The 17,718-nt window shown below is 32.4% G+C and overlaps 1 protein-coding gene across 7 annotated transcripts in view; it reads right to left on the minus strand.

Moving 5' to 3' along the window:
• Window positions 1-17,718, minus strand: part of Tbck (TBC1 domain containing kinase) — a 242,881-nt gene that overhangs the window by 172,404 nt on the left and 52,759 nt on the right. For all 7 annotated transcript variants that reach the window (XM_048813694.1, XM_048813691.1, XM_015484618.2 and 4 more), the window contains 7 exons: window positions 13,994-14,135; window positions 10,483-10,543; window positions 9,179-9,240; window positions 8,519-8,580; window positions 7,476-7,624; window positions 5,052-5,190; window positions 2,480-2,579 (listed from right to left, as the gene is read on the minus strand). In XM_048813694.1, coding sequence (XP_048669651.1) covers window positions 2,480-2,579; window positions 5,052-5,190; window positions 7,476-7,624; window positions 8,519-8,580; window positions 9,179-9,240; window positions 10,483-10,543; window positions 13,994-14,135 — 715 coding nt within the window. The remainder of the gene's footprint in view (window positions 1-2,479; window positions 2,580-5,051; window positions 5,191-7,475; window positions 7,625-8,518; window positions 8,581-9,178; window positions 9,241-10,482; window positions 10,544-13,993; window positions 14,136-17,718) is intronic.

The following is a 17,718-nucleotide window of genomic DNA, read 5'->3' on the forward strand; positions in this document are numbered from 1 at the left end:
TCTGCCTCTCAGCAGGCCGCTGGGCCTGCTCTGTGGATGGTCACAGTTCCCTCTACCTTGCCAGCACAGGGGGAGGGGGCGGCTCTGCCTCTCAGCAGGCAGCTGCTCCTCTTCTGCTGGTCGGGAATACAAATGTTTAAGAAAAAAATTATAATCATCTCTTGGAGTACATAAGCAGAGGAAATACTTCTTTATTCTCTGAGGGCAGAATTATCCTAAAAACAGACAATCACATTACAAAAAAAGGAAAACTGCAGGCCAATAGTTCTTGTTAGCACAGAAGCAAAAATTCTCAATAAAATACTAGCATTTGACTCTAAATAATGTATAAAAATAATTATATACCATAATCCAAGTAAATTTCATTTCAAGCTTACAAGGCTGGTTCAATATGCATAAATCAACTAATATAAATCATCATATCCACAGGTTAAAGAAAAAATCTTAAAACTTTGTCAAAACATGCATGAAAGCATTTGACAAAATCCAACATCCATTCTTGATAAAAATTCTCAGCAAACTAAAATTAAAGGAATGTCTTCATTCTGATAAACAATATCTAGAGAAACAAAATAACTAAAATTTTTTACATCTTTTTTTTCTAAAGGCCAGGCATTTACCATACACAAATTTTACCTTGAAAAGAATCAAAAGCATGGGCTGGGGTTTTAGCTCAGTGGTACAGTGTTTGCCTTGCATGTGTGAGGCCCTGGGTTTAATCCTCAGCACCACATAAAAATAAATAAAAATAAAGATATTGTGTCCATCTACAACTAAGAAATATTTTTTAAAAAGAATCAAATGCAAACTTTAACTCCAGTTACTGTATATGTTAAATTGCAGTAATAAAGAACAAAAAGTAAGATGATTGGACAAATGGCTAGAGGGGTAGAGACATACATAATAAAGCAAAATGTTAATTATAGACTCTATGTTAGAATATAGCAAAATATTTAATTGTTGGGACATATAATAAATATTTTTAGCTTTTTGGGTCATGTGATCTCTGTTGCAACCACTTAACTCTGTCAATGTAGAGCAAAACAGCTCTAAATAATAGGTAAATAATAGGTGTGACTTGATTTGACCAAGACATCATACCAACCCCTAATCTATGTACTAAGTTGTTTACTGCAAAATTTTTTCAACTCTTCTCTAAAAATTTTCATAATAAAAGTTAGAAAAAATAATACATATAAATACATTCTATTTATGATAGTGGCAGTAAGAATGCATCTGATAATGAATATAGACAGTATAAAGAAAATTTATAAGAACTGTAATAAATATCATACCTATGGAATGTTCAAAAAATAGGACTCCATATTTTACAAATATCAATTTCCTACAAATAAACCTATAAATTCAATGTAATTGCAATCGAAATCCTATACATATTTTAACGAAACTCTGTAAGATGATAATAGAAATCAATAGTAGAGCAAGATGTTAAAGAGCTCCTATCCCATTTTAAGATAATAAATTGAGGCTCTTCCAATTGATGGAATTTGTTTAAAATTTCAAGGAATTACTATGAAGAATCTGTATATGCACTGTAAAACTGGCTAAGGTTAAACAAACAGGCCTACAAAGCAGAGTAGAAATACTCAGACACATATCCATGCATATTCCAAAAAGATGGAATTACAGATCAAAACAGGAGAAAATAATCTATTTAACATATGGTAATGAGACAAGGGATTATTTCTTATGAACAAAAAATGCAATTGGACATCTTTGTCACAAGTACTTTAGATATAAATTCCAGGTAGATTAAAGAACTAAATATGATAAAAATTATTTAAATATTTTAGAAACAATACAGAAAAATATTACAAAAAATATTTATAACTTGATACAAATTTAAATAGGTTACAACAAGCACAATATATCAAATAAAATATATTTAATTAGAAATAAAGATGTTGATAAAAATTTCAAATTCTATTCACTAAAAGTCCAATTAAAAGAAAAACGAAAGATTAGAAGATGACACATAGCCAACAAAGACACCACATCTGGATGTAGTTTTTAGAAGCCCTCAAATCAATAAGAAATTATTCAGAAATAGTGATAAAAGATATGAACTAGTATATATGAACAGCTAAAAATATGAATAGGCTGACAAATGCACCAAAAATTAGAAGATTAGGATTAGTATCACTGAAAAATATCATTTATAACACTAGATTAACAAAAACAAGATTTTTTAAAAAGTAATAACCCTAAGTGGAGAAATGAGAACATTTATCCAACGATGATGAAAAGATGAACAATCATTTTTGTGAAGAATCACACAATATATAATAAAGCTAAAATTATACAGATTCTATTTTCTAGAAATTGCACTCTGTGGCATATATCTTACAGAAATTCTCACATATTTTATGAAATCTGGGAGGGGTACAAAGCTTCATGTGCATCTTTAAAGGTATTTTTAAAAATACCTGAAGTAAATTTGGCAAAGTATTTTTCTTACGTTTCTTAGCTGGCATAAAGACAATGTAACAGTAGTATCATCTAATAGGGAGCTTCTATCTCGTCCTTGTCCAAAGCTTTCACCATCTTCAAAGAGAAAACTAAAAGAGATTTTTAAAAAAATTATAATTAGCATATAAAATCCATTTTATTGTTTTTTCTAGAACATAAAATTTTTCAAAGTAATAATCCCTTCATCAAGAAATAAATTTTAGAAGGTATAACTGGTAGTTGAGACTTCTCCAAACAAGTCCTATTTTTAGATATCTCTTGAGTTGATATGAACACAGTATTTATATATAAAGCATTGCACAGTTGGATGCAGTGGCAATTGCCAGTAATTCCAGCTACTTAGGAGGCTGAGGCAGGATGATCACAAGGTTGAAGGCAGTCTTGGCAATTTAGCAAACAAAATAAAATAAAAAGAGCTGAGGAAGTAGCACATTGTTAAACTGTCTCTGGATTCAATCCCTATTACTACCCTCCTACATACACAAAATAAATGCATTTTAGGAATACAAGGTTATCATTTACAACTGTTCATGTAGTTTCAATGCTAAACTTACTATCCTGACACTACACAAAGATGTTCCTGAAGTTTATATAGGTGAAAAACGATAAAGGGAAAAAGAAAAAACACATTCTCAATTCTCAGGGGAAAGAATATTGACTAACAATTGATTGTTTCAAATTTCAATGAGGGGATGTGGCTCAAGCAGTAGCGGCTCGCCTGGCATGCTTGCGGCCCGGGTTCGATCCTCAGCACCACATACAAACAAAGATGTTGTGTCTGCCGAAAACTAAAAAAAAAATTAATATTAAAATTTCAATGAATTACTATATGCCAGACATGGTGGCTCATGATTATAATTCCATGGACTTAGGAGGCTGAGATAAGAGGATCGCCAGTTTGAGGACAGTCTCAGCAACTAGCAAGGCCCTGTCCCAAAATAAGAAAAAAAAAAAAAAAAGAGCAGGGGATGTGGCTCAGTGGTTAAGCATTCTTGGATCAATCCCTGACATACAAAAATAAATAAATAAGAATCTATATATCTTTCAAATCATTTCTTCCTAGTATTTCCATCATCTTCATTCCTGTTTTTTACTTAATTCAATGGATGAGTGGTATAATTGAAGTAAATACATCTAAAAATCAGTTTTAAAGGAAAAAAAAGTGGAAACCTAGTGGTCTATCCAAATAATTTATCAAAATAAAAAAGCCAAGAAAAAAAAGGGAAGAGCAGATGGTTTCAAAACTTATCTGCAATAAGCAAACCTGTTCTATAATCTAAAATTAAAATTTTAAACCATGGATAGAAGCTCAAAAAACTCATGTTCACTCTGGGTTCATGCCTGTAATCCCTGTGACTAGAGAGGTTCAGGTTGGAGGATCATAAGTTCAAGACCAACCTCAACAACTTAGGGAGACCCTGTCTCAAAATAAAAATAAAAAAAAGGCTGGGGGTAGAGCATCCATGGTCCAATCCCTAGTATCAAAAGAAAAGAAATTCATGTTCATAGTTTCCTGAATAAATAGGAATAGTAATGTACAGTAATGACAATTTTGGCCCTTAGGAATACTTATTTAACTTCCGATCTAATTAATAATTCAGTGTATTTCAGATTTTTCTAAACTGTAAGCACAGAAAGTGAAGCCACAGAGCTTAACCTTATAAGTGTATTTAGAAAAAGGACACAGTTTTCTATAATAGTATATACTAGTCCAGTTTGTTAACTACTTTGACTATTACTTTCTGACATACACTTTTCATTAATATCAATTATTGCACAATGTTCCACAACACTAACTTAAAACTAAAGTTCTTAATAAATGGTCTTAAAAAGAAAAAATTTAACAAAAAACAACAATCAAAGAATTTGAATTTTCTCAGGTAGAGTTTAGAGGAAATTCTGTTTTGGAAATATTATTCTGATGCTATTCAAATGGATCATAAAGCAAATTATTTATCAAAAATAATCTTTAAGCTGGGCATGGTGGTGCACGCCTGTAACCCGAGCATCTTGGGGCAGGAGGATCATGAGTTCAAAGCCAGCCTCAGCAAAAGCAAGTTGCCAAGCAACTCAGTGAGATCTGTCTCTAAATAAAATACATAATAGGGCCGGGGATGTGGCTTTGTGGTTGAGTATTCCTGAGTTCAATCCCTGGTATCCTCCTCCAAAAATAATAATAATAATATTTAAACACAGTAAAAATATTGACAAAATCTTTGCAATTAGAAACTCTGATCAGCTGGGCACAGTGAGATGAATGCCTTTAATCCCAGTGCCTCCGTGGAGGCTGAGAAGGAGGATCTTGAGTTCAAAGCCAGCCTCTGCAAATAGGAGGAGCTAAGCAACTCAGTGAGATGCGTCTCAAGATAAAAACACACACACACACTCACACACACACACTCTGATCAATCAAACAAGGGATTGACTTCCAATTTTCTGTATAATCATTTAGTTGGAATGTTTACAAAAGGAAAAAAAAATTAGCCAAACTATTTTGGGGGTTATTACCAGATTTTGTTTGTTTGTTTTTTCCATTTCCAAGAGAAGTTTTCTTTCCTTACTTGGGAAGTGTGCAGATAGGTGGTTTGGATCGAATGATTTCCTTATTAACAAGCTCTTTCTCCAAGTCACCTCCAGCCAAACACCAAAGGTAATAAACTTCTTCAATAGATCTCTCTGCCAGGTAATCAGTGTTTATATCTATTAATGGTGAATAAAAACAAATTAGCAAGTACAATTTGTTTTGTTAAATGTCAACATAGCTTCTATTTAGACACAGTAAAAAAAAAAAACAAACTGAAGAACAGATGTCTGGTTACTAGTTTTACATGCATGCTAGGAGCTGGGAAGTTGCCATTCCACCTAACAATTAAAAAGCTAAGCATAATAAAGAAAATCAATGATTTCTTTCAGATATACAAAAGAGGTAAGGACACAGGACAAATGACAACCCCCAATACTACAGAGATAAATAGGAGAATATGAAGAGTCACAATTCACTGAAGCAGAGACTCATGAGTGGTAAACACCCTAGGAACCAGTGCTAGGGCAGGAAGATCTGAACTGTAACTAATGAATTGTTGGGTACTCAGTGTTGTAAAAGTCTGAAAGTTAAAATCTTCAGGGGAACCCATTCATAGAAGGATCCCATATTTCTGTGAGTTCTACTTATAGGAGTTTCATTAGTTTCTCACAGTAAATATTGGATACAAATGCTCTTATGCTACTGGCATGGGGAGGAGAACATGAAACCATTTTGAAACATGTCAGAGCACTCTTATAAATAGGGCCTGTGCTCAGAAGAAGCTTAGCTAGAGCCTAATTGACTTGGGATTTGGGAAATACCCAACTCCAGCAAGCTCTAGTGCTGTGTGTGATAGCATGGCCAGGAAGAGGCAAAGTGTTGTATGGTTCTATGATGGAGTCTATGCCTCTGGACATTGATTACCATGAGTGCTTCCTGCCTTCAGATAGAAAATGATGGCTAGAATGGGATGGAGTTGGGTATTCCTTCTCCCACAGAGGGGTATGCCAGATTGGCAAATTCAAATTCAGTTTTTATAATAATTTGAATGCTCTTAGTGAAAATAATATCTTACTAAAAGTGGTTTATGCTAAATAAATCTCAGGACCTAAACTTTGTCTTTTTGTTTTTGGGTACCGGAGATTGATCTCAGGGGCACTCAACCACTGAGCCACCTCCCCTGCCCTATTTTGGATATTATTTAGAGACAGAGTTTCATTGAGTTGCTTAGCGCCTTGAGTTTGGTGAGGCTGGCTTCTGAAATCACAATCCTCCTGCCTCAGCCTCCTGGGCCACAGGCGTGCGCCACTGCACCCAGCTAAAGTCTGTCAAAATCCTAAACACATTTTCTGCACTCAAAACGGAAGGTGAACTGCTGTTGTAGTATATTTCTTGTCAAGAAATTTTTCCTAGGAGAAACTGTCAAACCAAGGAGACTTCTCTATGAATCCCATTACACAACTTTAGTTCATAAGCCTACTTCTTAGATCAAGAGAAACTAGAAAAAAATGAAAATCTGGAATATTTATCCTTTATATTAGAGCAATAGAATTGGAAATTTTACCCTCTATATCAAGAAAGTAGTAAAAGCAGATAAAAGCATTTGATACATAAACTAACAAAAGCTGTCTCATCTCATGTTTCAAGGCACTAGATGTTTCTAAGGAGTCTTTCTTGATGTCCCAGACAGAATTAGTTTCTCCTTCTACTATTTCTGTTGTTCTATGTTCATATTGACCTTTGTTTATGCCTGCCTGCCTTCACATTTGACATGTAAAGTGTGTGGTAAATAGTAGGAACTCAATAAATATTGAATGAATGTTTAATAAATATATTCTGCCATGACTTGTGTCATGATAACTTCTCAGTATTAAAGTAATTTACTGTTGTCACTAAAACACATATTCTGTGAGTTGTAGTCATTACACAAGAATGAAAACCTATAATCCTAGCTATTCAAGAGGCTGAGGCAGGAGGATTTCAAGTACCTGACAAGCTTGGGTAACTTATCTAAACCCTGTCTCAAAATAAAAATAGATAAAAAGGACTGAGGATATAGCTCAGAGGTAGAGTACCTCAGGGTTCAGTCTCTCAGTGCTATTAAATCACTTAATCATTCAATTGATCAATGATAAAAGGATTAAAAGAATGAAAACCTAAAAGCTGATATTCTCTTCAAATGCAAAATATAATGGTATGAACAACTTCCTATCAATAACATGATTTTTAGACATAATTTATAATAAGTTACATGGAACATACATAATTTAAAGGATTAAAATTTGGGGTCAGTTGTATTTTTAACACATTTAGAACCATTACTTAATTCCCAAATAATTATCCATGAAAATCCTACTAATGTAAAAATATATTGCTAATAAAATGAAATCTGAAAGGAGAATAAGGGGACTTCCTTTAGAAATAAGTCTTATATGACTGTCTATATTTTATTTATTATTACCTTTACACAACTGACTGATATCCTCAGGCAGAGTTAAATCAGCACATCTCAGAGAAGATGAAAACAGACTGGCAGGTTTGATAAACGGGGTGTACAACAGTGACACTTCACTGAACACTTTATCCTTCATTAATTCATCTGGGGTTGGCCTTGAGAAACACAATTTAAAATACAGAGCATGAGTGAAAGTCATAAAAAACTTCCTAGGAATATGGCACACATTCAAGGAGATACTCAAGTCTTAAATGTCTCATTAGCACAGAAAATAACAGAGGTCTTTGCAGAATCTAGATGTATATTTTTAAATAACAATCAAATAACCATAAATCCTTCATTTTTAAGGTTTTGATGTACTTTCTATACCTCATGATCTAATTTTTAAACTTTTAGCCTTACTAGCATGAACCTGCTTTACTGAATATCTTAATTAAATAAATATGTAAAATAATATCTTTTAAATTTGCTTTCTACCTTTTTAGGTTCATGTAGCATTTTATCCCCAAACTATGCTTTTAACACCATTTCTGTCTTGATAAGATTGTTTTTTAAAAATAAATTATACACATTATTTTGAAATATTGTAGGACGAGTTTAGGAAAAGCTGTAAGTCTTTGACATCTTCAAATGAAAATTAACCAAATTTCCAAGAAATCATTTTATATTAGCAATTATTAGCTTACCTCAACACTTATCCAAGCTCATTAATATAATACATACTACCAATAAAGTATGTTCTCATTTCCCTCATATTATGATTGGGTCTAGCAATATCAATAATTCAAAGAGATTTTTTACTTGAAGGCTATGAAATGAACTCGTAACTTCTTTTGGTATATGTCATGATTTAACTTTAATAATTTTTTCTTTTATTAATAAAAAATTAAAGCCTTATATCACTTGCATTCATGATACTAATATTAATCATGTACATGCCCTATATATTTAAATATCTATATGTAATTTATTAGTATTATAATAAGAGAAAAAATCAGATGCTTATATGTTTAGGATGAGTATATTTTCAAAGTCTTAACAATATCAACCTCGTAGAAGGATGGAAAGTGAGGCACTTCTTTAAAAGATTTGTCACATTTTCAGGAAGTTCCTGGTAAAGAAAGACAGAAAATAATAATTTGTAATGATCCATTTCAGAAATATATTTTACTCAAATGTTAGCTTCTCCAGAAGGTCTTAATTAAGTCTTTATCTGTACTTTATATAAATTTATTTTAATATATCACTCTCTGAAATAAAGAGAAATAACAGTTTCAGAATAATTTGCTACTGGATCTCAACTATGCAAAACAACTTTTCATTAATAGATTGCTATGATTTAACTGTATTCCCTCCAAAATTCAGGTATTGAACCTTAATGGAAAAGTTAATGGCATTAAGAGGGTTGGACCTTTAAGAGATAATTAAGTCACAAGGGCTCCTCTTCTTGGGGTTGGGATAAAGGTCTTTATATAAGAGGCTTCACCTAGCATTCGCCTAGCTTGCTGTTGTACTTTGTGAGGATCCACCACTCTTCCCTTCTATAGATGCAGACCTCACTAGAGAACTAAGTCTGATAGCAACCTGATCTTGTGCTTTCTAGCCTCCAAAATAGTGATAAAATAAATTTTTGTTCTTTATAAATTATCCAATCTCTCATACTCTGCTAAATAAGTACAAACAGAATAAAAAACTGATTAATGACAAACCTTTATGATGTCCAGACAACCATGCTCTTCAGCCAGAACTATTACAGTGTCATCTACACAGTCTATAAAACAGAAAACACTATATGAAGAAATTCTGCTTTTAAAAATCTATCAGACTAGCCAGGCACGGTGGCACATGCCTATAATCCAGAAACTGAGGCGGCTGCAGCAAGATCAAAAGTTCAAGGCCTGCCTGTCTCAAAAAAAAAAAAAAAAAGGACTGGGGATGTAGTTCACTGCTTCTGGGTTCAATCCCCAGTACTTAAATAAATAAGACTAATCAGACAACAAATATTTTAAGTCACATAGTAACAGTTTTGGCACTTGGGAATCCTAAAAAAAATATGACTTTGTTAATTTTCCTTATATGTTTTGATAAAAAAATACCTCAAATACTAAATATTATTAATCATAGGTACAGAAAGATAGCAATTAAGTAGAGATAAAGCTGTTATTTAAGAAAGGTAAAAATAAGACTGTTATTTAATAACAGTCTTTTAATAAGACTGTTTTTCATGATTTTAGACTAATTTCTTTTTTATTATATATAATTTAGAGAATATATACACATTTCTCTGGGGATTTAAAGTATAAGCTTAGTCTGTAAACCACATTTAGTAATCTCTAATATTTCTTCATAGCTATATTATCAATCTTTGTAATTAAATGTGGTGAATCTGATAAAATTTCATGTAATTTTATTTATACTTCATTATCAAGATTTATTATCACTTTTCTATAACTATTCTTATTTGTAAACTCTTAAGTTGAATACAATCTGTTGCTTTTACATAAAATGTTTTATCAATATTATTCTCTCCTTTACTAACATCCATATTTAATTTATTCAATTCTTAAGTAGATTATAAAAAATTTTTGTTAATATGAATTTCAAATACATAAAAAATATGAGCATGTTATAAGGAAAACTAAACTTTCTTCCTGAATTGTTATTGATACATCAGTCAAACCAAAAGACAATCCAAAAGTTAAAAAACATTGTCTGAAGTTAAATTGCTACAGAGAGGTATAATTTTATATTCACATAGTTTGCTTTTGTAAGTTAGCTTATTTGGCTATATCATGAAATTCCTTAATGAGCTCTGTTATAACATTTCAGAAGGCATTTCTTAAGCTCTCCTGTTAATGCTTAGCTCTGATCATTAAAAACTTGGAGAAGTGAGACATTTCACTATTTCAAAAGAACACATCTTCAATGTGCATGATTTGCACTTTGTTCATGATGCATAAGTTACTAAAGATTATATGTATAGTGGAAAGGTAATCAATTGCATGACACTTACCCAAAGTAAGCAAAAATTTTAGTCTTTCAGAAATATCCAAGCTTTGAAATAATTTTCTTCCCTAAATAAAATGAGCAAAGAAATTCTTGTTATTTTTATCTTTTCTTCCAGGGAGGTAATTTCCACATCTGAAACTGATTTTATCAGGTACTGCCATTTATCTCCAGAGGTTTTATGGATTTGTAGTTATCTCCACTAAAGAACAATTACTGGCAAAATGACATTTTAAAAAGTGTTGCTTAATATTTAATAAATATTTCATGTGTCTAGGGATCAGTACATTCTAGTATGATCTTAAGCATTGTTCCATTTGAGTCCCTTATGTACTTGGCTATCTAGAGGTATTCCATGACAAGAAGTATTATTTTATTAAGAGATCAAGATACCCCTGGGGAAAGATCTGCATTAGCCTTTCACCTACCTATATAATTCTTACGTATGTATCATGATTCAGCTAGTTTATTGTCTCTACTGAGAAACATCCCCTAACAATTCTTCCTTCCATAGTAACTTCAGACAGCCACCTTGATGTTCCCATAGTACCTGGCACATTTTTAAAAGATACACATATTATATTTTAATTGTTTCCTTATTGTTCTTATTATTAGTTTGCCTCTGGATTTTTCTGGGAATGGCATCTTGACTAATATACCTCCAAAAATTATGTGTTGAATAACAATCGAGCCTTCCATTACCAAATGGCTACAAAACTTGAGTACATTACTTCACCACATTAAGCTTGCCTTTTTACATTGGTAAAATTGGAATATTAATTGTACATACCCTATAGGTAGTGATGAGGATTATATAAAGTATAAAATATTTCATTAATGTTAGTTATTATATTTCACTTTCATTAGAAATTAAACTTGTATTATTTTTTAAATAGATTCACAAGTAGAAGACAAGAAGATAACAGTCTTTCTGTAGAGTCTGCTTTTTTAATAAAGAGAAAAAAATGTTCTTGAACACTTGAGATCAGAACTATAGATAAAGAGAGCCTTTAAAAACGAAATGAAAGAAGCCGGGCACAGTGGCACATGCCTGTAATCCCAGAGGCTAGGGAGGCTGAAACAGGAGGAGCGTGAGTTCAAAGCCAGCTAAGGCAACATATTGAGGCATTTAGCAACTCAGTAAAACCCCGTCTCTAAATAAAATATATTTTAAAAAAGAGCTGGGGATGTGGCTCAGTAGTTAAGCACCCCTAGATTCAATCCCCAGTTAAAAAAAAGCAAAAAAAAAAAAAAACACCGAATGAAAGAGTTTGATGAGGCAGAAGATTTAAGCATATATTTAGTCTGCCATCCTTAAGCTGAATACCTAAACCTTGAGTACCACTTAAAGTTCCATAAAGGCCGCAGTAGAATTAAACTTAATTTTAAATCACACAGCTCTCAGTATTTACCTTCAAAGTTTATAGGTTTTAATCTAATTATGAGCTCTCAAATGATGTGTCTTATTTATCCCTTGTTACTGTTGTCATAAGTGTCAAACGCACAGTAAACACTCATTGATATTTGTTGAATTGAATGACTCATAGAAAACGTACCCAGATCACTAGTGAAGACTTTATATATCTGGGATGGTAGCAAAAAGGAAAAGCTGTATACTTTATATTTATACTTATTATGTGCACTTCACATCCACATTCCAAAGAGTTTTCATTTCAGCTGTGATTTTAAACAAAAATAATATTTACTATCATCTGCATACCAATGAAAAGTTGGATGGTTAGACAAAAACATAAAATCTGGCATATTCCTTTAGAAAATGCAATGCTAACATGTAAGCCATCATGTTATGAATATATTAACATCATTATTTTAAAAATAAAACACTAATGAATGGTTTGCTATGCCATACTAACAGATGCTAATATTATTTATGAAAGTGGAATTCAAGCCTTGAGAAGTGAGGTGATGACCTGATATACTTTGGATCTTCAATGACCTCAAAGGCCCATAGGTTAAAGGTTTGGCACTTTTAGGTGGTGACAGAAACTTTAATAAAAGGTGAAGCGTACTGGAAGTTCTCAGGTTGTTGGAGGCATAACCTTGAAGGGGATAGTGACACCTCAGTCCCTGCTCTTTCTTTTCCTCTCATTTTTGCTTCCTGGTCATGAGGGGAGATTTGCTTCACCACGCATTTTCACAATGACATGCTGTCTTGCCACAGGCCCAGCAACAGGGCCATTCAATTGTGACTCAAAATATGAGCCAAAATAACTCTTTTCTCTTTGCAAACTGTTTATCTCAGGTATTTGTTACAGTAACAGTTGACTAACATATTACCCAAAGTCACACAGTTCTACTTTGCAACATCAGACTACAAATACAGTTTGAACTCCAAAAATTTATCTCTTAACTTTTATATAATACATGTGCTATTGAATTATTTTGAATGTTTTGTTTTGCTGTTTTTGTTTTTGTACTGCTGATTAAGCTCAGAGGCTTTACCATTGAGCTGCATCCCAGTCCTTTTTATAATTTTTTAATTTGAGAGAGGGTATCACTAAGTAGTTAAGGCAAGCCTTGAACTTATGATACCCCCTCCCACCCCGTCTGCTTCCCAAGTCACTGGGATTACAGGTATGTTACAAAGAATTTTTAAAGAAATTTTTTTCTTAAACACACAAAATGAAATAATAATATCAACCAAATTCTTAGAAATGGAAATTGTTCAATGAGTTATTTTCTTTTCAAAATATTTGGAAAATCCTTTGGTAGAAACAAATGAACAATCCAGATTTCTGCCCCCAGGTAGAAGAAGGAGAGGAGAGAAGGCAGAGTATCTAACACTGGCAGATAATTTGAGGACAGATTACCACATTATTAGTTGTTCCTCAAAATTCATTCTCATATATATTTTTTAAATTTAGATATTCTGCTGAAGATGACATTTCCTAACCTCTCTTCTACCTACATGTAGCCACTAGTGAAAAGTAAACAGGATTTTTATTTAAAACTATTACATCATATTCTTAAAGGCAGTAATACTAAACTCACTCACTCTTCCTTATCCCTTTTAGCTAGAAAAAAATGATTAAGGGGAAAAAAAAGCAACTCTGAAAACCAAATATTGAAAATGGTGATGAAACCATCATTCTTGCCTGCCCAGGCTTCTACATGATATGGTGGAACAGAGCCTATCTGCTCTGAACATAAGTAAGAAAAACATCTACATTCTTTAAGTTATTGTATTTTTAGTTCTTTTGTTTATAATAACAGCTTAAGCCTTTAATAAATACAGAAGGTGTCTGGGGAAGGCTTCCTAAAAATCCAACAAACAAATTGAATTTATAGGAAATAAAAGAGAACAGGAGGAAAAAACACCAGAGGGCAGAGAAACCATGAACACATAAAAAGCATAATTAATTTTAGTGCAATATTTCTGAAGCTGTTTACACTTGGTAAAGGTGTAATTATTTTACACTTTTCTCTAAATTTAATCCATTTCTACAGCAAAACAATAATAAATACATGATTTAGTTTCAACATTTGTATATACATACCACACAAAGCTCAAATAAAATGATTCCAAGAGACCATACATCTGATTTGGGGCCAGAAGGCAATGGTTTTTCACTCGGCACATGATCAGTGGTTTTGAAAATTCCTTGTGCAATTACTTCAGGTGCCAAGTATGATGGATACCTATAATGATATATTAAAATCATGAATAATTACTATGAACTATAATGAAGAAAAAAGCAGGAGTACATTTTTCTATCAGTGTCACAAGAACTAGATAAAAGCCCCATGCATTAAAATTAACAAGAAGAATTAGCTAAGAAGAATTCTAAATTCAATATACAATGTCTAAGAATCAATTGTACCTGTATGAATTTCTAGTGGTTTTAAACCACCATATCTCTCTCCAGCATTGGTAGCTTTCCTGTTTTTAACACACTGCCTTTCTTGCAGTCCTCTAGCTTTCTTCTCTTAATAGTGAATTATTATTTTATCATTTTAACTTTGAAGTCAGTATATATTATTTTGAGTAGTAGGAATGTCAAAGCTATAAAAATATATAAATTGAAAAGGAATCTAAATTGAAAAGAAAGACTTTCTCTGTACCTTTCCCCCCATATGGCAGAACACCATACTACTTTTTTTCACTTAAAATATATTTGAGATCATTCTCTACTTTGTGTACAACCAGATATGAAAAATTGTGCTCTATATGTGTAATATGAATTGTAATGCATTCTGTTGTCACATATAACAAATTTTAAAAATTAAAAATAAAAAAACAAAGCAAATAAAGAAAATTGAAAAAAATAACTATTGAGTTCCTTCATTCTTTTTGAAAATTGCAGATAATGTCATTGTATTGATAAACAACTTGTTTGACTAATAAATTTCTTTTGCTACAACAATTTTCAAATGAATACATTATAAATATAAATACTCTACTTATCAGATATATGTATAGATGGCAGTTAAATTCCTAGAAGTATCACTACAAATTCATAACTTATACCACATCATATTGCCTTTTGGGGAGGTTTAATCAATTTATGTTCTCACAAACAATATATAGGGTTCATTCCTTCACACTACCTTCATGATAAATTTTTTTAAGTATTTTAGCAAATATTGAGCAAATACAAAAGACTATTAAATATGAATAAGGTATAAAGAATAAAGCTATAATAAACAACCAAGTACCAAGGAGCAATTTAAGTGAAGAACAAATTATCACTAAATTCACGTTCTGGTTCTCCTGGATTATATTTCCATCCTTATGCCTGAAAAGAAAGAGATATCTGGAATTTCTTTATAGCTTTATCACATGATTATATCCTTAAAATATATTGTTCAGTTGAGCACATTTCTGAATGTTATAGTACTGGAATTAGATTGAGGATATTCTATTGCTTTGTCAATCACCATTATTTATTTGAAAGAGTAATCTGTATTGCTGCATGTAGTCATACACCATTAATTTTTACTTCTATTTTATTAATAAATCATTATTTGTCCATTTAAACATCAATGACATTTAAGATATTTCCTGCATTTTGCATTATGAACAATGCTTCACTTAAAACTGTGTATAGCATGTACCTGAAATTTTCCCAAAGGTAAGAAACTAGAATTGAATTTCTAGGCCATAGAATACATGTTTTTTCAACTTTTAAAAATTATGTCAAATATTTTTTGCAAAAAGTTATACCAATCTATATACCACCAACAGATATGATGGTCCCTGTTAGTTACTTCTTCATCAACACTTAATATTTATTTGACAGGCATTTTAATGTTTGACAGTCTGCTAGGTGAGATCTATATGTCAATGCACATTCAACTTTTAAATCCTTGATTATTAGTAAAATTGAGGCATCATATGTTCATATGTTTATTAGCCACTTGAATTTATTATTGTGAGGTGCCTGTCCAAGTTTTCTACTCATTTCCCTAGTAGATTGTTGTACTAGAGTACTCAAGAAAACCCTCATATCTCTTATGTTTACAGATTTACTAGAAGGACTCATGGAACTCAGTATGTAGGTATACTCAAAGCTAAGATTTATTACATGACATAGTAAGGGTATAAAGCTGGATCACAAGAGAAATAGAAGAGATTCTTGGGGAATCTATGTACAGGTTTTCTTCTGCTTTCTACTTCCTATCAGGTATTAAGCAGAGTACACTCTTCCTGGCAACAACAACAAAAATGTGCTAACAATGGCCAGGGAAGTTCATCAAAAACTTACGGCCTGAGGTATTTACTGGGGACTGGTCACACAGGCACTTACTGGTTGTGGTGTACAAAAATATAGGACTCCTAGAAGGAAAGCAACTATTCAACATAAACTTCATTATGCAAACAGGTACAGAAAACGATGCTTACAATTAGAGAACCATGGGAATGCTTCTGAAGTCCAAGTTCCCAGGTAAGGACAAACCTTATAAGCAGGACATAGTTTCTACAGATAAAGTCTTCTGGGATAACCTTTTTCTACATAGCTGATTTTTTTCTTATTGTTTTTAAATGGTTCTTTAAAATTCTAGGTACTAGCTGGGCATGGTGGTGCATGCCTGTAATCCCAGCACCACTGGAGGCTGAGGCAGGCGGATCATGAGTTTAAAGCAAACCTCAGCAAAAGCAAGGTGCTAAGCAACTCAGTGAGACCCTGTCTCTAAATAAAATACAAAATAGGGCTGGGGATGTGGCTCAGTGGTAGAGCGTCCCTGAGTTCAACCCCTGATATCCCCAAAAGCCTCTCAGTACTAATTTGTTTTTTAGTAATTATGACTTGAAACACTTCCTATCACTAAACAGCTTTTCTTTTAAATTTTCTTTATGGTATCTATTTATGAGTGATAAATTACTAATCATTCAATCAAATTTATCATTTTTTTCTTATACATAGTGATTTTGTCAAAATGGTCTCGTGTTATTTTTAAAAGTTTGAAAGTTAATTTCATACTTAAGTTTTTTTCTACCTAGAATAAATTTTTTATATGAGGTAAGATAAAGGTACAACTTCCATCTTTCCTAAATGGAGAATCAATTGACTTCTATACTATTTATTGAAATGTCTCTTTTTTCCTCAACTGCTCTGCAGTGACAGGTCTACTATTAATAAAACTGCCACATATGGTAGGTTTGATTCTTGGCTTTCTATTCTGTTCCACTGATCATTGTGCCTAACGCTATTTGATCTGTTTTAAATCTATAACCTTATGTATATAATTACTGGCAACTACTAAGGTAAGCCCTCTCAAAATACCAAACACACACAACTTTCAATTTCTCTTTAGGTGTTTCTACTATATACATTTTAGAATTATCTTTCTTTTCCATGTTTTCTTTTACACATAGTTGCAGTTTTTACTGAAGAGATCACATATGGAAACAGGTTGGGAAGAACTAGCATCTTTTCAGTAGTGTCCCTAACAATCTAAAACCATGATATGTTCATATTTATTTAGGTCTTCTATAATGTCTTTGAAAAAAGATTTCTGCCAGGCATGGTGGTGCATGCCTAAAATCCCAGCAGCTCGAGAGGCTGAGACAGGAGGATCGAGGGTTCAAAGCCAGTCTCAGCAAATGCAAGATGCTAAACAACTCGGTGAGACCCTGCCTCTAAATATAATACAAAATAGGACTGGGGATGTGGCTCAGTGGTTGAGTGCCCCTGAGTTCAACCCCTGATATCCCCAAAAGCCTCTCAGTACTAATTTGTTTTTTAGTAATTATGACTTGAAACACTTCCTATCACTAAAC

The sequence above is a fragment of the Marmota marmota genome, unplaced genomic scaffold (genome assembly GCF_001458135.2).
Source record: "Marmota marmota marmota unplaced genomic scaffold, marMar, whole genome shotgun sequence".
NCBI lineage: Eukaryota > Metazoa > Chordata > Mammalia > Rodentia > Sciuridae > Marmota > Marmota marmota.